The sequence below is a fragment of the Physella acuta genome, unplaced genomic scaffold, assembly GCF_028476545.2.
Source record: "Physella acuta isolate Inbredline_101_S28 unplaced genomic scaffold, ASM2847654v3 ptg000972l, whole genome shotgun sequence".
NCBI lineage: Eukaryota > Metazoa > Mollusca > Gastropoda > Physidae > Physella > Physella acuta.
This window is the reverse complement of record NW_026732489.1, coordinates 265,115-287,444: the sequence shown is the minus strand read 5'-3', so window position 1 is coordinate 287,444 and position 22,330 is coordinate 265,115. Positions and strand designations below refer to the sequence as shown.

Genomic DNA, 22,330 nt, shown 5'->3' with positions numbered 1-22,330 from the left:
AAACAACAAATAATGTCTGCATACACACATATACATATTATACACGCATACACACACAATTGTGGGGGGGGGGGGGGGGGGGGGGATTCTATATGTTTAAATAAACTTAGGTCTATAAACTTCATGCCTAGTTGGCCCATAATTTTATGGCTGGTTGGCCCATAATTTTATGGCTGATTGGTCCATAATTTTATGGCTGGTTGGTCCATAATTTTTTGGCTGGACGGCAAATAAGTTTATGGCTGGTTGTCCTGTAATCTTATGGCTGGTTGGCTCATAGTTTTATAGCTGGTTGGCCTACACTGGCCTATACATTTATTTTTCTAACGTTACATAGGCCCTACTTACAAAAACCTGTCCCCGAGACATCATAGTTAGTATATAAAAAAACAGAGAAAAGCTATGGAAAAGATAAGCAGAAGTTGAGTTTTGTTGAAATTACTGTAAACAATCATTTTTTTGTACTGGTTTCAAAACATTCGCGAGTCTCTGTGTGCTATAAAGGGCAATAATCCACGATATATGTACACTTGGTGAAAAAACTCAGTTATCGATCTTGCACTTAAAAGTGTGTACTAGATTATTAAATGTTATTAATATTAAAATATGTAGAATCTAGGTGTAGGTCGTCTCAGTATCGTCCCAGGGAGGGGATGGTTAACATTTGTATCCAACGCACTCGTATCTCGCCATGTTTAGTGACGCCATTGAAGGAAATATACAGAGATTTTTCCTACTGTTATGAAATAAATGAAAGTAAACGTACATATATTACATACATTTAAATTAAAAACTAGCATGAAGGCATTGAATGTAATGTTTGCATATAATTTGGTTGCGTTTTATTAGATCTAGACGGCTTTTTACAATGCAACGCCTATTTACTATTTATAGAGATTACACATTGCTTTGACCGGTGTTTAAAAAGATAAAAATTTGACCCGGAAATCGCGCAGAATTCCGAAACCATAATACAAGAGGGCATTCATTTTTGTTATGTAGTTTGCTATAATAATTCAACTTGTTTCATTTTGAAGTGTAGCAGAATGGTAGCTTGTTTTATATTTTGGATTGCATCTGTACGTTGTTTAACACCACACTACTCTTTAGTAAGTTAAGTACGTAAATCCCTTTTAATTTCGATTAGTAGTGTGTAGTGACTACCGATCAGTGACTCAGTTAATCTATCGTTTTATTAGGTAGCCTACGTAAAATCGCCCGCGGCTATTAATGTGAAAAACAAGTGACTCCTTAAATTTTAATAATTATTTCACATCTTGAGCAGGATTTATGTTTTTAAAAGTACAAACATGTTTCCTTGTTTCATTTATGTACCTGTTTTTAACCCTTTGAGCCCGCCAGGCCGGTAAACCGGCTTCAACATTAGGCATATATGTCCGAAAAGCCGGTTTTCCGGCCCAATTATCTAGCGTCATATTCCTAGCGGCCGGTATACCGTCTAATTAAATATAATTAGCGGAAGACTGACTAAAACATAAAGTTGGTGCAAAAGATGAAGCAAAAGACCGAAATATCAACGAAAGAAGTAGAATGACTGCATCTCAGGCAATACAACTACTTATTGATTCTGATGAAGAAGATAATATTCCTGGTCTATATTATGATGACAGTGACGTTGAATTTGAGACTGAACTCAGTGACATTGAAATAGACAGTGACAATGAAACTGTTCAAGTACGTTCTGATGCACGTGTTGCCAAGGACAAAGACTTGCCGAAACGAAAAAAATATGTTTACTGATGCAAAACATGCGAAGTTTTTCTTTTCATCGGGTCCGGCAGTGATTACTGTTTTGAAAGTTATCACACAAAAGTGGACTTCTAGCGATGAACTAGTATGGCCAGGTATCAATAATAACAAAACAATTACTAAATGTAAATTGGTTTATTCTATGTTCTATCAAAACAATAATTACGTGTTCGTTTTATATACATTGTTCTGTTCATACATTGTAAACAAATAAAGAATTTCTGAATCTTTCTGCTTTGATGTTTGATCCGGAGTCTGGATACCAAATTTGGTCTGATTATCTCAAATGGTTCAAAAGTTATAGGCAAAGTTAGAAGCTAATAAGTGAAAATTGGTTTGGTCCTGGGAGCTCAGGAAATGGGAGAAACTAGGCCAGGGAGGCCAGGGCTCAAAGGGTTAAACAATTGAATTAAAACTTTTCCGTAATAAATGAAGACTAGCGATGTTTCCAACAGATGCAACCATGCTCATTTACTATAGCAGCCATCTTGTTTAAGTTTTATTTTTATAAGCTTATAGCGCAGATTCAGGGGGAAGCCACTCTATTTTACAAATGGCATTTGTTTATATAGCAAAACTTGCTCTCAGACACTGCTGTTTAAAGTTAATTTCTGGCCTATATTGATATATTTAGCCACTGATTTTGGTTTATTCATTTATCTATAATATTTGACACAAACATATGAAAATATACTTCTATTAAAGCCTTGACAATGAGGTAACGTTTTTGTACATTAATGGCCGCGGGCGATTTTACGTACCCAAAACGATAGATTACCCAGTAATCAGTCTCAGTATCTGTCAGTATCTGAGTATCTGAGTATGTGATGTCACTAACTACTTAGTACTATCGTATCACTGAGTATCATACAGACTACAGTGAACAGTAGTCTAGATCTACCTAGTAACAGTCTAGTCTAGATCTAGATTACCTAGATTTAGAATCTAAATTTAGTAAATTTAGATTCTAAATCTAGATCTAGATCTAGATCTAGACTAAATCTTCACTTCTAGACTCCAGACTAATCTCGACTCTAGTCTTGACTCTAGAGCAGGGGTCTCCAAACTACGGCCCGCGGGCCGTATGCGGCCCGCGAGGTCCTCTTATCCGGCCCGCGGAGATATTTTTGTCCATGGAAAAGAACGTTTGTTGGCGATGGCTGCAGAAAAATTAAAGACATGCCAAGAAGAAACTGGCCCCTGAACTGAAATTTGATAGTTAATGCGGCCCTCGGACTGAAAAGTTTGGAGACCCCTGCTCTAGAGTAATATTATATAGGCCTAATATATATTATATAATATATATCTGACTAAACCTACACTACAAATTTAACTACATTACATTATTACTGCAGTCTACTGCATTACTGTTCTAGATCTTACTGAGCTAGCAGGCCTAAGCTAGACCAGATTTTACTCTTTTAGAACAGTGTTTTTTTTAACCTGGGTTTGATTGAACCCCAAGCCATGAGTTTGGCAGTTTGGCAAGTCAGTCTCAGGCAGAGGCGTAGCAGGGGTGGGGGGTGGGCTGACTGCACTGGGTGAAATCATTATAAGGGGGGTGGGGGGTGACACTAAGGCAAAAAATAGCAAATATATACTGAAAAAAATGATCATTCCAGTTAAATAAATGATTAATTAGAATTAAATAGACTTCTAAGAGCAAAGTTGACAAGTCCCAACAAGAGGGGTGACACAACAATGTAAACCTGCTACATCCAGCTGTATTAATAACCAACTATGAGTGGGGGGGGGGGGGGGGGCTTACATTAACTAGTTGCGCAAGGAAAAAGATTTTGTTGAGAATCATAATAACTTAATTGACAATCTATGTCTGGTGGAGGGGGGGGGGGGGGGTGGCACCAAACTTTATAATTTACTACAAAAACAATGATTTATGCAATTGAATTAATAACTGTTAGAGTTAGGCCCCTAAATGCTTTTTCTAGGTGGGTTAATAATGTTTGCAGGCCATTTATGCCATAACAAAACTTAGGGGGGGGGGGGGGGTGGCTCCAAATATAACAAAACATCAACCAAAGTGGATTGGGGTGAAATCACATAGGAATTTTACAAATCTGCATATCATTTGAGCAACAGATGAATAGAACTGGTTGGCTTGCCATATTGACAAATTATGATGCTTGTTGTTGCCATGAAAAGAGTTGCCAAACATTATGAAATAATTAATTCACACCTTAAGTCAGTTTTTTTATCTTTAAATTTTGTTTATATTATGCTATGGATTATGCTAAATAATAATAATTTGAATGTTATTAATAACTGAGTAATTCTAGCCATAAGAATTGAAAAATTAAAATGAAACATGGAGCTACCATTTTACAATCATTAGGTCGCTTTCAGTAGTTATGTAAATTACATAACTACTGAAAGCGACCTAATGATGATAGCAACTCAAAACCGTGCTGTACCCAGTAATTACACTGAGAACTGAATTTCTGTATTAAAATTATAAATTAAGTGCAGGAACTAGCAATCAAGTAATGTCAAACTGTAGTGATGAATGGAAATGAGATATATCATTATATGGCATTTGGCATATATGGAAGGGATGTGAGTCTACACAATTTAGTAATTGTGGCAGAATTAGATTTTACGTGAGAGACCATAGGCTGTAAATACCAGAGTTTATTAATAATTCACACATTTGATTTAGCTTTATTAAATTGGCAAGAACTAGGCCTAAAAAATCATTTTTGAATGTATTAAATTAAACTTAGAGGCAGTGGAATTAATTGTCTTATATATTAATAATTAATTGACGTCCTTACTACTTAGATCTAGATATAGTACTACTTACACCTACTTTTAAACTTATTATTAAAATTTAATGGTTAGTCAAAAGGTAGGCCTAATGTATAGGCACAGGCAATGGAAGCCAAGGAGAGCAGCCATTTTAACTTATCATGTATGTGCTAGCTCAGGTAGTTAAGCTCTAAGTCATCAGTTACTATGATTGCTTGAATTACACCAAACTTTGTTGAGCTGATATCAGATATTGATGAAAAAACACTTTATATTAAATATCAAGGGGGAAATAAAGAATCAACACAAAACATTGATTTCAAGACCAACAGTGAAAGAACATACAGCCATAAGAAGTAGTGATATTCAGTAAACAAACAGAAAAACATACAGTGGTAAAGATACAATAAAATGAAAGCTTGTAAAAACATACAACAGTAAAGATACTATAAAATGAAAGCTTGTAACAAAATAAAATGGTAAAGATACTATAAAATGAAAGCTTGTAACAAAATAAAATGGTAAAGATACTATAAAATGAAAGCTTGTAACAAAATAAAATGGTAAAGATACTATAAAATGAAAGCTTGTAAAAACATACAATGGTTTAAAGATATTATATAATGAAAGCTTGTAAAAACATACAACAGTAAAGATACTATAAAATGAAAGCTTGTAAAAACATACAATGGTAAAGATACTATAAAATGAAAGCTTGTAAAAACATACAATGGTAAAGATACTATAAAATGAAAGCTTGTAACAAAATAAAATGGTAAAGATACTATAAAATGAAAGCTTGTAAAAACATACAATGGTAAAGATACTATAAAATGAAAGCTTGTAAAAACATACAACAGTAAAGATACTATAAAATGAAAGCTTGTAACAAAATAAAATGGTAAAGATACTATAAAATGAAAGCTTGTAAAAACATACAATGGTTTAAAGATATTATATAATGAAAGCTTGTAAAAACATACAACAGTAAAGATACTATAAAATCAAAGCTTGTAAAAACATACAATGGTAAAGATACTATAAAATGAAAGCTTGTAAAAACACAATGGTAAAGATACTATAAAATGAAAGCTTGTGTGCCTCACTAAGTTGATCACAGCTGGCTTTAGATAGCATCAGCAGATACCATCAGCAGTCTAGCAGATTTGATATGGCCAGAACATTGCCATCTTTAATTTGTCCGCCTCTCATTAACCTGTTATTGATGGGTAAGCCTATCATCCAATGTAATTGTAAGCCTGCTCTAGTAAATGTAATCAAACTGTAAGCTTATCATTGTAAGCCTGCTGTAGTAAATGTAATCAAAGTGTAAGCCTGCTATGGTGTATGTAATCTATTGTTAGCTTATTATGGCAAATGTAATGAAGATTTAAGACTATTTTGTTAAATGTAATGAAGATGTAATCCTATTATAGTAAATGTAATCAAACTGTAAGCTTATTATAGCAAACGTTATGAAGATTTAAGCCTATTTTGGTAAACATAATGAAGATATAAGCCTGCTATGGTTAAAGTATGTTATGAAGATGTAAGTCTATTTCAGTAAATGTAATGAAGATGTGTGCTTATTATGGCAAATTTAATGAAAATGTAAGTCTATTTTGGTAAATGTAATGAAGATGTAAGCCTGCTATGGTTAATGTAATGAAGATGTATGCTTATTATGGCAAATTTAATGAAAATGTAAATCTTATTTTGGTAAATGTAATGAAGATGTAAGCCTGCTATGTGTAATGTAACCAAACTGTAAGCCTGCTATGTGTAATGTAATCAAACTGTAAGCGTTCCATCTGATCTGTAAGCTCATCATTAGATCCTCTCCGTCCAGCTTGACAATGATCATAAACAAGTGAACAGCTGGTATAAAAAAATGAGTTATTGATTTATATTTGGCTACATGATTATAGGCAGGTGTGTGCACTATAAACCACTGTGTAGCCAGCGTTGTGTAACACTAGTCCCAGGGAAAGTATTTGGGCAGATCCATACCACCACCACCAGCAGCAGTCACATGACTTGTCTGCTGGGCTACAACAGTACATACGGTTCTGCTCTGTTGGTTTTCCTCTGCTTGTCAGCAGATAAGATCTGCTCATTTTAATTTGTGTATACAAATTAAAAGTTGTAATACTAGTGATACTTTTTTTTTGTAAGTAGTATAAAAATAGTTGTTTTACGTTGTATGTACTTTTACTTTCCTATCTACACACAGAGGAAGGATTGTAATAGTGCTTAATAATTAACAGATATCTTGACAGTTTTCACCATTGTACACCTCCCTACTTTAGGGAATTCAAAGGATGCATTGTAAACGTTAAAAAATCTAAATTGATATTTTTGTCAAATTTTGATGTTTTGACGTTAATTTTGAGGGGCCTTTGCTATCCGAAAGTGGTACTTAACTCTATTCACAGTTTCTAAATTACTGTTAACATAAGTACCATTTCACTTAGGTGAACGGAGTTTTATACATATTTATAAGATCTGACTCTCTTGATTCTTTCAAATTTTGAGTGATTTCAGTGAGAGCAAATGTAGTTATTTCTGATGATATCACTTTTAGCTGACATATTTGTTTTACGTAAGGCAATATTTGATGAAAATGCACTATGACATAAAATGTTTAATTTACTTTTTTTAAAAAGCACTAATTTTCAGCTCAATTATGAACACATTGTTTATCATTTGGTGCACAATTCTTTTTTCAACTCAATCCTTTTCAGTTTTTAAAAAATAATAAAATATTAAAGAAAAACATTACATTCCCAATTGCTCTGAAAGTGCCATCCCAGTGTATGAGGGAAGATCACTCCCGCTTTATTTATCAATGTTATATTTTAAATTTAGTTAAGATTAAGTCTAGATGTGTTTTTAAATTTGGTTTAATTAAGACAATTAGCCTGCTGCCTGCAATGTTGACCTTCTGTGCAGGGTGTCTGAGTGCAGCAAGCTGAGCATGTTGGTGCCACTGTTCACTGCCATCTTTGCGCTGCTCCTCTACCTGTTTGTCAGGCTGTTTCACCTGACAACGCCCGCTGCGGCCCCGCTCATCTACGCCAAGGACCAGTCCTCACAGTTTGTGCAGTCCATCCTTCTCAAGTGTCCCACCCTACACCGACCGTGAGTCTCGCAACCTTTGCTAGTTTAGACCTGCAAGAATAAAAATCAAAGCACAATTTAAAATCATTTGTTTATTAACTAATGACTCTTAATTGAAATTTTTAGCAAAAATATTTAACTTTAACAATAGATTTGTTGAATGCAAACTGCTTTTGTTGTTGAATGTTTTTGCTAATTTAACTAGAGTAACATCCCCTTTACCCCCCAGCTACACACCACCCCTGCTGTGGGGCAAGAGCGGCCATGCCCAAACGATAGCCTATGCCAAGATGGGCCGCGTCAATATGCCGGTCCCTAGTGGAGTCAGACACACTAAGGTCATGGCTGATGGGGTGACCTTAACCTTTGACCTTCATGAGCCTTTAGCACCACACAAGAGTGGAGGTATGTTTTGCTTTTCAAATTGCTTTTTACTTTCTCGTATGTACGAAGTATAGAGAAAGTATTGTAATCGTGCAAAAAAAAAATCGAGATGTTTACAAATCTCGACGTTTTACATCTCACTGATACGGAAAAACATAATTTTGCAATCTTGTCCGTATGTCTGCGTGTCTGTCTGTCTGTCTGTCTGTGTGTGTGTGTGTAAACACGATAACTTGAGTACCGTTACAGCTAGGTTGATGAAATTTCATATATAAGTATTTTATCAAAATCGTAGATCCGTATCAACTTTTGAGCGATTTCCGATAACCGGAAGTGGTACTTTTCCTACTTTGAAATTTTCAAAAGCCTATAACTTGAGTACTATTTCAGATAGATAAACGAAATTTCACATGTAAGTAAAAGATCTAATTCTCTACCTTCTGTTAAATTTTGAGTCATTTACGTTGAACGGAAGTAGTGATTTATGCTACTTCCGATTTCTCAAAAAACTAATGTAAATTTTTAAAGTACTAATAATATTGCGCACTATTATGCATTTTTTTATTCAGCGTTCACTTGGTGTGCAATTCTTTTGTCTACAAGATTTTATTCTATTTTTAAAACTTTAAGTATTTAAAATGGATTAAAAATCATGTCTATAGCCCGAGTTCCCATCCCCTGTTATTTTGTATAAAAATATTCGAGAAAGTTTAGGGGAGATCACTCCCGGTTTATTATTAGCTGGAAACATAAAAATATAAAACAAGCTTTCTTTCTTTAATAGTCACATCCATTGGTCACTGAAATTTGTAAGGGACCTGAAGAGTGACCAATGCTTTTATTTAAAAAAGAAACAAATCGGTTTTGTTTTCATAATTTCATTAAAAACCTTTAAATTCCACAGGTTTTTGTTTTGTTTTTTAAATGTTTTTAATTTCTGGTCTTCAACCATTGAATTCTCTCCCTTCCATCTCAGGGAATTATAGCATCATCTTGTTTCCTGGTATTATTTCTGAATTCTCTCCCTTCCATCTCAGGGAATTATAGCATCATCTTGTGCCCTGATATTATTTCTGAATTCTCTCCCTTCCATCTCAGGGAATTATAGCATCATCTTGTGCCCTGATATTATTTCTGAATTCTCTCCCTTCCATCTCAGGGAATTATAGCATCATCTTGTGCCCTGATATTATTTCTGAATTCTCTCCCTTCCATCTCAGGGAATTATAGCATCATCTTGTGTCCTGGTATTATTTCTGATCTCCAACCATTGAATTCTCTCCCTTCCATCTCAGGGAATTATAGCATCATCTTGTGTCCTGGTATTATTTCTGATCTCCAACAATTGAATTCTCTCCCTTCCATCTCAGGGAATTATAGCATCATCTTGTGTCCTGGTATTATTTTTGGTCTCCAACCATTGAATTCTCTCCCTTCCATCTCAGGGAATTATAGCATCATCTTGTGTCCTGGTATTATTTCTGATCTCCAACCATTGAATTCTCTCCCTTCCATCTCAGGGAATTTTAGCATCATCTTGTGTCCTGGTATTATTTCTGATCTCCAACAATTGAATTCTCTCCCTTTCATCTCAGGGAATTATAGCATCATCTTGTGTCCTGGTATTATTTTTGAATTCTCTCCCTTCCATCTCAGGGAATTATAGCATCATCTTGTGTCCTGGTATTATTTCTGATCTCCAACCATTGAATTCTCTCCCTTCCATCTCAGGGAATTATAGCATCATCTTGTGTCCTGGTATTATTTTTGAATTCTCTCCCTTCCATCTCAGGGAATTATAGCATCATCTTGTGTCCTGGTATTATTTTTGAATTCTCTCCCTTCCATCTCAGGGAACTTTAGCATCATCTTGTGTCCTGGTATTATTTTTGAATTCTCTCCCTTCCATCTCAGGGAACTTTAGCATCATCTTGTGTCCTGGTATTATTTTTGAATTCTCTCCCCTCCATCTCAGGGAACTTTAGCATCATCTTGTGTCCTGGTATTATTTTTGAATTCTCTCCCTTCCATCTCAGGGAATTATAGCATCATCTTGTGTCCTGGTATTATTTTTGAATTCTCTCCCTTCCATCTCAGGGAATTATAGCATCATCTTGTGTCCTGGTATTATTTCTGAATTCTCTCCCTTCCATCTCAGGGAATTATAGCATCATCTTGTGCCCTGATATTATTTTTGAATTCTCTCCCTTCCATCTCAGGGAATTATAGCATCATCTTGTGCCCTGGTATTATTTTTGAATTCTCTCCCTTCCATCTCAGGGAATTATAGCATCATCTTGTGCCCTGATATTATTTTTGAATTCTCTCCCTTCCATCTCAGGGAATTATAGCATCATCTTGTGCCCTGGTATTATTTTTGAATTCTCTCCCTTCCATCTCAGGGAATTATAGCATCATCTTGTGCCCTGGTATTATTTTTGAATTCTCTCCCTTCCATCTCAGGGAATTATAGCATCATCTTGTGTCCTGGTATTATTTTTGAATTCTCTCCCTTCCATCTCAGGGAATTATAGCATCATCTTGTGTCCTGTATTATTTCTGAATTCTCTCCCTTCCATCTCAGGGAATTATAGCATCATCTTGTGTCCTGGTATTATTTCTGATCTCCAACCATTGAATTCTCTCCCTTCCATCTCAGGGAACTATAGCATCATCTTGTGTCCTGGTATTATTTTTGAATTCTCTCCCTACCATCTCAGGGAATTATAGCATCATCTTGTGTCCTGGTATTATTTTTGAATTCTCTCCCTTCCATCTCAGGGAATTATAGCATCATCTTGTGTCCTGGTATTATTTCTGATCTCCAACCATTGAATTCTCTCCCTTCCATCTCAGGGAATTATAGCATCATCTTGTGTCCTGGTATTATTTTTGAATTCTCTCCCTTCCATCTCAGGGAATTATAGCATCATCTTGTGTCCTGGTATTATTTTTGAATTCTCTCCCTTCCATCTCAGGGAACTTTAGCATCATCTTGTGTCCTGGTATTATTTTTGAATTCTCTCCCTTCCATCTCAGGGAACTTTAGCATCATCTTGTGTCCTGGTATTATTTTTGAATTCTCTCCCTTCCATCTCAGGGAACTTTAGCATCATCTTGTGTCCTGGTATTATTTTTGAATTCTCTCCCTTCCATCTCAGGGAATTATAGCATCATCTTGTGTCCTGGTATTATTTTTGAATTCTCTCCCTTCCATCTCAGGGAATTATAGCATCATCTTGTGCCCTGATATTATTTTTGAATTCTCTCCCTTCCATCTCAGGGAATTATAGCATCATCTTGTGCCCTGGTATTATTTTTGAATTCTCTCCCTTCCATCTCAGGGAATTATAGCATCATCTTGTGCCCTGATATTATTTCTGAATTCTCTCCCTTCCATCTCAGGGAATTATAGCATCATCTTGTGTCCTGGTATTATTTCTGATCTCCAACCATTGAATTCTCTCCCTTCCATCTCAGGGAATTATAGCATCATCTTGTGTCCTGGTATTATTTCTGATCTCCAACAATTGAATTCTCTCCCTTCCATCTCAGGGAATTATAGCATCATCTTGTGTCCTGGTATTATTTCTGATCTCCAACAATTGAATTCTCTCCCTTCCATCTCAGGGAACTATAGCATCATCTTGTGTCCTGGTATTATTTTTGAATTCTCTCCCTTCCATCTCAGGGAATTATAGCATCATCTTGTGTCCTGGTATTATTTTTGAATTCTCTCCCTTTCATCTCATGGAATTATAGCATCATCTTGTGTCCTGGTATTATTTCTGAATTCTCTCCCTTCCATCTCAGGGAATTATAGCATCATCTTGTGTCCTGGTATTATTTCTGATCTCCAACCATTGAATTCTCTCCCTTCCATCTCAGGGAACTATAGCATCATCTTGTGTCCTGGTATTATTTTTGAATTCTCTCCCTACCATCTCAGGGAATTATAGCATCATCTTGTGTCCTGGTATTATTTTTGAATTCTCTCCCTTCCATCTCAGGGAATTATAGCATCATCTTGTGTCCTGGTATTATTTCTGATCTCCAACCATTGAATTCTCTCCCTTCCATCTCAGGGAATTATAGCATCATCTTGTGTCCTGGTATTATTTTTGAATTCTCTCCCTTCCATCTCAGGGAATTATAGCATCATCTTGTGTCCTGGTATTATTTTTGAATTCTCTCCCTTCCATCTCAGGGAACTTTAGCATCATCTTGTGTCCTGGTATTATTTTTGAATTCTCTCCCTTCCATCTCAGGGAACTTTAGCATCATCTTGTGTCCTGGTATTATTTTTGAATTCTCTCCCTTCCATCTCAGGGAACTTTAGCATCATCTTGTGTCCTGGTATTATTTTTGAATTCTCTCCCTTCCATCTCAGGGAATTATAGCATCATCTTGTGTCCTGGTATTATTTTTGAATTCTCTCCCTTCCATCTCAGGGAATTATAGCATCATCTTGTGCCCTGATATTATTTTTGAATTCTCTCCCTTCCATCTCAGGGAATTATAGCATCATCTTGTGCCCTGGTATTATTTTTGAATTCTCTCCCTTCCATCTCAGGGAATTATAGCATCATCTTGTGCCCTGATATTATTTCTGAATTCTCTCCCTTCCATCTCAGGGAATTATAGCATCATCTTGTGTCCTGGTATTATTTCTGATCTCCAACCATTGAATTCTCTCCCTTCCATCTCAGGGAATTATAGCATCATCTTGTGCCCTGGTATTATTTTTTAATTCTCTCCCTTCCATCTCAGGGAATTATAGCATCATCTTGTGCCCTGGTATTATTTTTGAATTCTCTCCCTTCCATCTCAGGGAATTATAGCATCATCTTGTGTCCTGTATTATTTCTGAATTCTCTCCCTTCCATCTCAGGGAATTATAGCATCATCTTGTGTCCTGGTATTATTTCTGATCTCCAACCATTGAATTCTCTCCCTTCCATCTCAGGGAATTATAGCATCATCTTGTGTCCTGGTATTATTTCTGATCTCCAACCATTGAATTCTCTCCCTTCCATCTCAGGGAACTTTAGCATCATCTTGTGTCCTGGTATAGGCAACAACAGTGAGTCTCCCTATATCCGCACCCTGGTGGATTACGCCCAGAGGAGTGGATACACTGCTGTTGTTCTCAACCATGTAGGATCCACAAAGACTATCCAGCTTACAGGGTCTCGGATATTCACATACGGTCAGTCAACTAGGAATGATATGGTCAGTCACTGAGAAACAAGGCAGTCAAGCTATAGGCTTTTAAGTGAGATGCCTAAGCCCTAACCTAGTCCTAAATTTACTCTTGTACTAACCATAACACTATTGTTATTTATTGTATATGGATCTACCTTTCCTACAATGCCAATGTTACAAAAAGAAAATAATATTAGACAACAAATATAGCGTTTAATTAGCAAGTTTCAGGACATGTAACTGTAACAGCTGGTTAAAATGTGTGCAGTACAACTGCAACAGCTGATTCAGACAAGTCCTTTGTAATAGTGAAGTACATCTTGGGATAATGTAGGATTGTATTCAGACAATTTGTAATAGTGAAGTACCTCTTGGGATAATGTAGGATTGTATTCAGACATGTCCTTTGTAATCCTGAATTACCTCTTGGGATAATGTAGGATTGTATTCCCCAGGTGGTACAGAAGAGCTGGGTGAGGTGAGGAGGGAGGTGGAGAGGCTGAAACCTGGCAGTGGGATCATCCTGGTGGGCTGCAGTATGGGGGCCAACGTGGTGGTCAAGTACCTGGGGGAGAGGCTGGAGCATCAGCAGGGCATTCTGGGAGCTGTGTCCATTAGTCAGGGCTACGACGTCATCAAGTACGTGCTACGCTGGACGTTTTGATCTTACACCACTGACCATACACACTTACACCACTGACCATACACACTTACACCACTGACCATACACACTTACACCACTGACCATACACCCTTACACCACTGACCATACACCACTGACCATACACACTTACACCACTGACCATACACACTTACACCACTGACCATACACCCTTACACCACTGACCATACACACTTACACCACTGACCATACACACTTACACCACTGACCATACACCCCTATGCCACTGACCATACACCCTTACGCCACTGACCATACACCCTTACGCCACTGACCATACACCCTTATGCCACTGACCATACACCCTTACGCCACTGACCATACACCCTTATGCCACTGACCATACACCCTTACACCACTGACCATACACATTTATTACCACTGACCATACACCCTTACACCACTGACCACACACCCTTACACCACTGACCATACACATTTATTACCACTGACCATACACCCTTACACCACTGACCATACACCCTTACACCACTGACCACACACATTTATTACCACTGACCATACACCCTTACGCCACTGACCATACACCCTTATGCCACTGACCATACACCCTTACACCACTGACCATACACCCTTACACCACTGACCACACACCCTTATGCCACTGACCACACACCCTTATGCCACTGACCATACACCCTAATGCCACTGACCATACACCTTTATTAACACTGACCATACACCCTAATGCCACTGACCTTTCACCCTTACACCACTGACCATACACCCATAGGCCACTGACCTTTCACCCTTATGTTACTGACCATACACTTTTGATAGGGCCAAACCACTGCTGTTGTCATGGAAACACCTGAGGCGCCTGTACATCTACGTGATGACCAGGAACCAGAAGAACCTGATCCGCTGCCACCAGCAACAGCTGTTGAGTCAGGAGGTCAAGGCCAAGTACGGCATAGACGAGGCTGCGCTGTTTGCTGCCAGGACAATGGAGGAGCTGGATGAAGCTTACACCAGGTCAGTTGGTGCACTAGACCAGTTGGTGCACTAGATCAGTTGGTACACTAGGTCAGTTGGTGCACTAGGTCAGTTGGTGCACCAGGTCACTTGCTGCACTAGAGTTGGTGCATTAGGTCAGTTGGTGCACTAGGTCAGTTGGTGCACCAGGTCAATTGGTGCACTGGGTCAGTTGGTGCACTAGGTCAGTTGGGGCACTAGGTCAGTTGGTGCACCAGGTCAGTTGGTGCATTAGATCAGTTGGTGCACTAGGTCAGTTGCTGCCTTCTCCACCATCTACATAGATCAGTTGTGACTTAGATGAAACCTACACTGGGCTAGTTGTCCTCAATTTATGATGTGCACCAAATATTAAATGTTTTACACACCCCCCAACATGCACCGACTGTTACAAATTTGTGTTCAACTTGGTTCATCTGTCTGTCAAGCTTAATGCTAGAGTTGGTTGCCATTCTGTGATGGAAATATTGATATTTAAATCAGTAGAACCAACTTGTTACAATGTTATTGACACAAACTTTGACATAATATTATAATCCTAACATGAATCTAAGTGGAGATGGTACATAGACCCTTTGATAAGTTGTGGTAAGTATAATCTGTACTCTAGATCTGTTGCTAGGCAACACAAGTCAAGCAATCACCCTTCTCGTCTGCAGGCGTCGCCATGGGTACACCACCTTAGATGACTACTACTACCACAACAGTAGCTGCCACTACCTGTGTAATGTATGTACCACCTCATATTTCTTTGTCGCATCTAGTGCTCATAACATGCCAGCAATCCTAGTCCCCGTTCCCCCCCCCCCCCCCAGTAGTCTCCCCCACATTGTTTTGACCAGATTTCACTACCCTACCCCACCTTCATTAACCAATATAGAACCAAACCTAAAAAGACTGGACCAATACCAAAATAGATTTTGTGTTGGCCAGGGTTAAAGGTCACTTTACCCACCCTTACATGCTGTGCTACAATGTATTGAGTAGAAATTTTTTGATATGATGATGTAGCATATAAAAATAGCTGTAAAAATTAGTAACGACCTATATAGAATAACATTGACTTATGACCCAGATAAAATGTAACATTGACTTATGACCCAGATAAAAATGTACCATTGACATATGACCCAGCTACAATGTAACCTTGACCTTTGACCCAGATAAAAATCCCACTTCTTGTGGTCAATGCTGAAGATGACCCTATTGTACCTAAAGAACTTCTTGAGTGCCCACTGCAAGCCTCAAGTAAGTAAACATCTGCCACACATCTGCCACACATTCGCCACACATTTGCCACACATCTGTCACACATCTGCCGCATATTTGCCACATATGTGCCACACTGTATCATCTTTTTAAGACACATTGTAGACCTTTTAATTAACTTTTTTAGCCATTCTTGTGATTTTGTTTTAGCTCAAAAACATTGCTTTAGACAGTTAAGATCTAAAACATTGTTTAAACCTGCTTAAATCAAGACCTAATTAAAAGTAAACATTGACCTAACATAAGACATCCAAACAGAAGTATAGGTCCCATGTTGGCTAAACCTAATGGTGTGTTTCCTCACTTTCATTTGATATTTTCACTAAATATAACATAAGACTAACCCATTTGTATATTTTCACTAAATATAACAAACCCATATTCTAAATGAAATAAAACAAATGCTGCTAAAACATATTAAAAAAATTTACAGCATGAAATATTTTCTAAAAATAAATGTAATGTATTTTTTTTTACTTTTGCCTTGTAAACAAAAGAGGTGATAGTTGTTTTTAAATTACCACATTATTTTTCTACTTATAGAAGTCGACAATCTTTTAAAAATAGATTCTCTTGTAATATTGTTTGATAACATAAACATTCTGTGGTTGCCATAAATCTAAACAAATTTGGTCCTGGACTAGTTTTGATCATTGTAACCAATCAACATGCTGTATATCCCATCCTAACCAATCAACATGCTGTATATCCCAGAATGCCTTCCTCACATGATCTTTGCTGTGACCAAACATGGCGGCCACCTGGGATTTTTTGAGAACGGGATAGTTCACCCAGACAGTCTGACGTGGATGGACAGGTAAGCTGTTTACCTGTAGAGATGATGTGACAGGTAAGCTGTTTACCTGTAGAGATGATGTGACAGGTAAGCTGTTTACCTGTAGAGATGATGTGACAGGTAAGCTGTTTACCTGTAGAGATGATGTGACAGGTAAGCTGTTTACCTGTAGAGATGATGTGGGATTGTTGACTCCAGGGGGAAAAAAAGCAGGGGGGGGATGGGGACGGATGGACAACATTATAAACCCCCTGTCCTACATTATGAACCCCCTGCCCTACATTATAAACCCCCTGCCCTACATTATAAACCCCTGCCCTACATTATAAACCCCCTGCCCTACATTATAAATCCCCTGCCCTACATTATAAATCCCTGCCCTACATTATAAACCCCCTGCCCTACATTATGAACCCCTGCCCTACATTATGAACCCCTGCCCTACATTATAAACCCCCTGCCCTACATTATAAACCCCTGCCCTACATTATGAACCCCCTGCCCTACATTATAAACCCCTGCCCTACATTATGAACCCCCTGCCCTACATTATAAACCCCCTGCCCTACATTATAAACCCCTGCCCTACATTATAAACCCCCTGCCCTACATTATAAACCCCCTGCTCTACATTATAAACCCCTGCCCTACATTATGAACCCCTGCCCTACATTATAAACCCCTGTCCTACATTATAAACCCCCTGTCCTACATTATAAACCCCCTGCCCTACATTATAAACCCCTGCCCTACATTATAAACCCCTGCCCTACATTATAAACCCCCTGCCCTACATTATAAACCCCCTGCCCTACATTATAAACCCCCTGCCCTACATTATGAACCCCCTGGCCTACATTATGAACCCCCTGCCCTACATTATGAACCCCCGCCCTACATTATAAACCCCCTGCCCTACATTATAAACCCCTGCCCTACATTATGAACTCCCGCCCTACATTATAAACCCCCTGCCCTACATTATAAACCCCCTGCCCTACATTATGAACCCCCTGCCCTACATTATAAACCCCTGCCCTACATTATGAACCCCCTGCCCTACATTATAAACCCCTGCCCTACATTATGAACCCCTGGCCTGTCACCAGGTTGATCATTGAGTATGCTGACGCCATCACTGAACTCCACACCAAACAACAACTACCACACCAAGGCTCCATCCACGACGACAACATGGCTGGAGATTACATCAAGAAAAACAACAACACACATGGCAAGGAGGACACCCTGTCCAAAGATGAGATTTTGACCAATGGGAAAGATGAGATTTTGCCGAATGGGAAAGATGATGCGCCTGTGATAGCTTGTCTGAACAGAAATGGAGTTGTAGAGTAGCCAGCTTTAGATTCTAGCCCACTGATTTGCAGCTCTGGCTGTTAGTTGGTGCCTCAGACAACAATAGAAAGTTTTATCAAACCCACTGAGCCCACATACATTTCAAAACTATCTGGGTGAAGTGTTTTTTTAAACAACATGTTTGATAAATTGTAACATGATGTTTAAAAAAACAAATGAGCACCCAGATGACCCAGAAGGCCATGATGAAACAAACAACATGAACTTGTGTGAAACTCTCCAAATTCTGTCACTTGCATAGAAAACTTTCAGGCTCAACAACTCTGCACTGACTCATGGTTTAGTCATGTTAGAGTTAGTGTCCTTTATCACAACAAGTTTGCAGGGGATAGACAGAGTTTTCACACTACAATGTATTCTTCAAAACTTTTGATGTATCAGCTAACTGCTGTTTCAGCCAGTCACTCCATTTGTGTACTGGCTTGCTGCAGTACTTCTAGTCTTGTGATATTCAAGGGCTTTCTTTTTACATCAGGATGGCTCATCAGGATGGGTCATAGGATGGGCTCATCAGGATGGGCTCATTAGGATGGTTCATCAGGATGGCTCATCAGGATGGTTCATCAGGATGGCTCATCAGGATGGTTCATCAGGATGGCTCATCAGGATGGCTCATCAGGATGGCTCATCAGGATGGGTTTATCATGTGCTATTTATTTAATCACCATCCTCATTACATATAGTAGCTAGATAGAGATGTTAGCTAAATAGTTTAATTTATGAGTCTGTCATCTGGGGTCATATGGGTCAATTTGTCTAGCTGGGTTGGTATGGGTCAGCCTGTCTAGCTGGTTTGCTGGGTTGGTATGGGTCACTGTAAAAAAATATATTTGGTAGCTTCTACCTAAAGACAATAGGCATTAGGTCAAGCTTTAACAGTAGGCATTAGGTTAAGCAAATTAAATCCCTTTATATTTTCACCTAATAGCTGTCAGTCCTGTATATAACAAGGTCCAGTTTTTGACACCATTTAAAACATGCTCCAATAAGATGCACCAGCATGTATTGATGAGTTTTAAATTGCTTATATTGCATGTTAGAAGTGAGCTTAAAAAACCAGTGTACCCTAGATACCCAGTAACATAGTTGTGTACCAGTTATAAAATGACATTACCAACTGGCATACAATATCCTATTTGCCCACTGTTTTTTTTTACTATCATCTGGCTGGGCAAGAACACTAACTGTTGCTGCCATTTTTAAACAACTTTTTCTCTCTGCCTTTACAGACTGAAATAAGACCAATTTATTTGTCAAATTTGATGTGAAATTGCTGAATTGTTTTCTTGCCATTGATGCCTTGTGTATGGGTTCAACCTCAGGAAATATACACAATTATTTTTTCCTCTATAAAAATAATTTTCATCAGTACTGCTAAGGTAGCTATCAGTTGGATGGCCAGAGCTAAGGTAGCTATCATTTGGATGGCCAGAGCTAAGGTAGCTATCTGTTGATGGCCAGAGCTAAGGTAGCTATCTGTTGATGGCCAGAGCTAAGGTAGCTATCTGTTGATGGCCAGAGCTAAGGTAGCTATCCGTTGGATGGCCAGAGCTAAGGTAGCTATCATTTGGATGGCCATGGCCATCGGCACTGCTTATGTAGCCATTACTTTGATGGCCCAGCTGCACTGCTAAGGTAGCTATCACTAGGATGGCCGTGGCCATGAGAACAGCTAAGGTAGCTATCAATTGAAGCTGGAAACTTTCACCTACCGTTGCCTTAGCATTTGAAGTGTGTTGTGTGCAACAAGGTGTGTGTGTGCCAATATTTTTCTCTAAATACCTATCAACTTGAGTCCCTAGATTTGTCTCCCCTGGTAAATCTAGAGCCCCTAGATTTGTCTCCCCTGGTAAATCTAGAGCCCTTAGATTTGTCCCCCCTGGTAAATCTAGAGCCCCTAGATTTGCCTCCCCTGGTAAATCTAGAGCCCTTAGATTTATCTCCCCTGGTAAATCTAGAGCCTCTAGATTTGTCTCCCCTGGTAAATCTAGAGCCCTTAGATTTATCTCCCCTGGTAAATCTAGAGCCCTAGATTTGTCCCCACTGGTAAATCTAGAGCCTCTAGATTTGTCTCCCCTGGTAAATCTAGAGCCCTTAGATTTATCTCCCCTGGTAAATCTAGAGCCCCTAGATTTGTCCCCCCTGGTAAATCTAGAGCCCCTAGATTTGTCTCCCCTGGTAAATCTAGAGTCCCTAGATTTGTCTCCCCTGGTAAATCTAGAGCCTCTAGATTTGTCTCCCCTGGTAAATCTAGTGCCCCTAGGTTTTTCTCCCCTGGTAAATCTAGAGCCCCTAGATTTGTCTCCCCTGGTAAATCTAGAGTCCCTAGATTTGTCTCCGCTGGTAAATGTCCTGCTGTTGTCCTGGATGTGTTCACTTTGAACTGTTTCATTTGCTGGTGTTGTGTTGGTTATCTTATGAGTGTCCTGTCAATGACAAGCTGCTTCTGCATGTGCCAGTAGCCTTCATCTGATGGAGACTCTAGCTGTAACCTTGAGAAGAAGTGGAAGTGTCCTGTCCCCCCCTCCCCGTCCCCCAAATAGACATTTTTTTTGGTGAAATACATTCCACACTCAGTTGACATGACCCTCATTGAATGAAGCTTTCTGATTGGTCATTTTGTGTGCTGTGTGAATCACTTTGAGCTGAGTGAATTCAACTGGTCAGATTTGTATTTATTTAGATTGGTTAATGATGTCAAGGTTGTGCTAGCAATACAACTCCAGAACTGTGTTCAACTTTTGCTTCCTTGTTTAAATATTTGAGCCAATCAGCAACTTGCTTTAACATTTTAAATTGGGTTTTTTTTTTTAGGAAAGGTTTTTAGAATGGAGCTGTAAGTTTTCTTACAAAACAAATTTTTTTGCACTAATAGAAGACTAGACCTACCAGCTAACAAATAGAAGACTAGACCTACCAGCTAACAAAGACTAGACCTACCAGCTAACAAATAGAAGACGAGACCTACCAGCTAACAAATAGAAGACTAGACCTACCCGCTAACAAAGACTAGACCTACCAGCTAACAAATAGAAGACTAGACCTACGAGCTAACAAATAGAAGACTAGACCTACCATCTAACAAATAGAAGACTAGACCTACCAGCTAACAAAGACTAGACCTACCAGCTAACAAATAGAAGACTAGACCTACCAGCTAACAAAGACAAGACCTACCAGCTAACAAAGACTAGACCTACCAGCTAACAAAGACTAGACCTACCAGCTAACAAATAGAAGACGAGACCTACCAGCTAACAAATAGAAGACTAGACCTACCAGCTAACAAAGACTAGACCTACCAGCTAACAAAGATGAGACCTACCAGCTAACAAATAGAAGACTAGACCTACCCGCTAACAAAGACTAGACCTACCAGCTAACAAATAGAAGACTAGACCTACCAGCTAACAAAGACTAGACCTACCAGCTAACAAATAGAAGACTAGACCTACCAGCTAACAAAGACTAGACCTACCAGCTAACAAAGACTAGACCTACCAGCTAACAAATAGAAGACTAGACCTACCAGCTAACAAATAGAAGACTAGACCTACGAGCTAACAAATAGAAGACTAGACCTACCAGCTAACAAATAGAAGACTAGACCTACCAGCTAACAAATAGAAGATGAGACCTACCAGCTAACAAAGACTAGACCTACCAGCTAACAAAGATGAGACCTACCAGCTAACAAATAGAAGACTAGACCTACCAGCTAACAAAGACTAGACCTACCAGCTAACAAAGACTAGACCTACCAGCTAACAAATAGAAGACTAGACCTACCAGCTAACAAAGACTAGACCTACCAGCTAACAAATAGAAGACTAGACCTACCAGCTAACAAATAGAAGATGAGACCTACCAGCTAACAAAGACTAGACCTACCAGCTAACAAAGACTAGACCTACCAGCTAACAAAGACTAGACCTACCAGCTAACAAAGACTAGACCTACCAGCT

General features: G+C 38.6%; 1 protein-coding gene across 3 annotated transcripts; it reads left to right on the top strand.

The window, feature by feature from the left end:
• The first annotated feature begins 966 nt into the window (after positions 1-966).
• On the top strand, positions 967-18,857 carry LOC131954087 (monoacylglycerol lipase ABHD2). Of its 3 annotated transcripts, none has more exons than XM_059317604.1 (10): positions 967-1,109; positions 7,489-7,677; positions 7,886-8,061; positions 13,082-13,249; positions 13,701-13,884; positions 14,729-14,923; positions 15,583-15,652; positions 16,087-16,171; positions 16,907-17,009; positions 18,098-18,857. In XM_059317604.1, the coding sequence occupies exons 2-10, from the start codon at positions 7,514-7,516 to the stop codon at positions 18,342-18,344; spliced, it is 1,392 nt and encodes a 463-aa protein (XP_059173587.1). In that variant the 5' UTR covers positions 967-1,109; positions 7,489-7,513; the 3' UTR covers positions 18,345-18,857. The 3 variants fall into 3 exon arrangements, with proteins under 3 accessions (XP_059173587.1, XP_059173588.1, XP_059173590.1); XM_059317605.1 differs by having other exon boundaries at positions 967-1,118; XM_059317607.1 differs by lacking the exon at positions 967-1,109 and adding an exon at positions 6,673-6,706.
• The last annotated feature ends 3,473 nt before the right edge of the window (positions 18,858-22,330 follow it).

What these genes read in the sequence shown, in the direction of transcription:
- LOC131954087 (XM_059317604.1), top strand. Translation starts at nt 7,514, where the DNA reads ATGTTGGTGCCACTGTTCACTGCCATCTTTGCGCTGCTCCTCTACCTG. An exon ending in TGTCCCACCCTACACCGACC is followed by an intron (nt 7,678 to 7,885) that starts GTGAGTCTCGCA and finishes TTTACCCCCCAG; the next exon opens with CTACACACCACCCCTGCTGT. An exon ending in CTGGATGAAGCTTACACCAG is followed by an intron (nt 14,924 to 15,582) that starts GTCAGTTGGTGC and finishes TCTCGTCTGCAG; the next exon opens with GCGTCGCCATGGGTACACCA.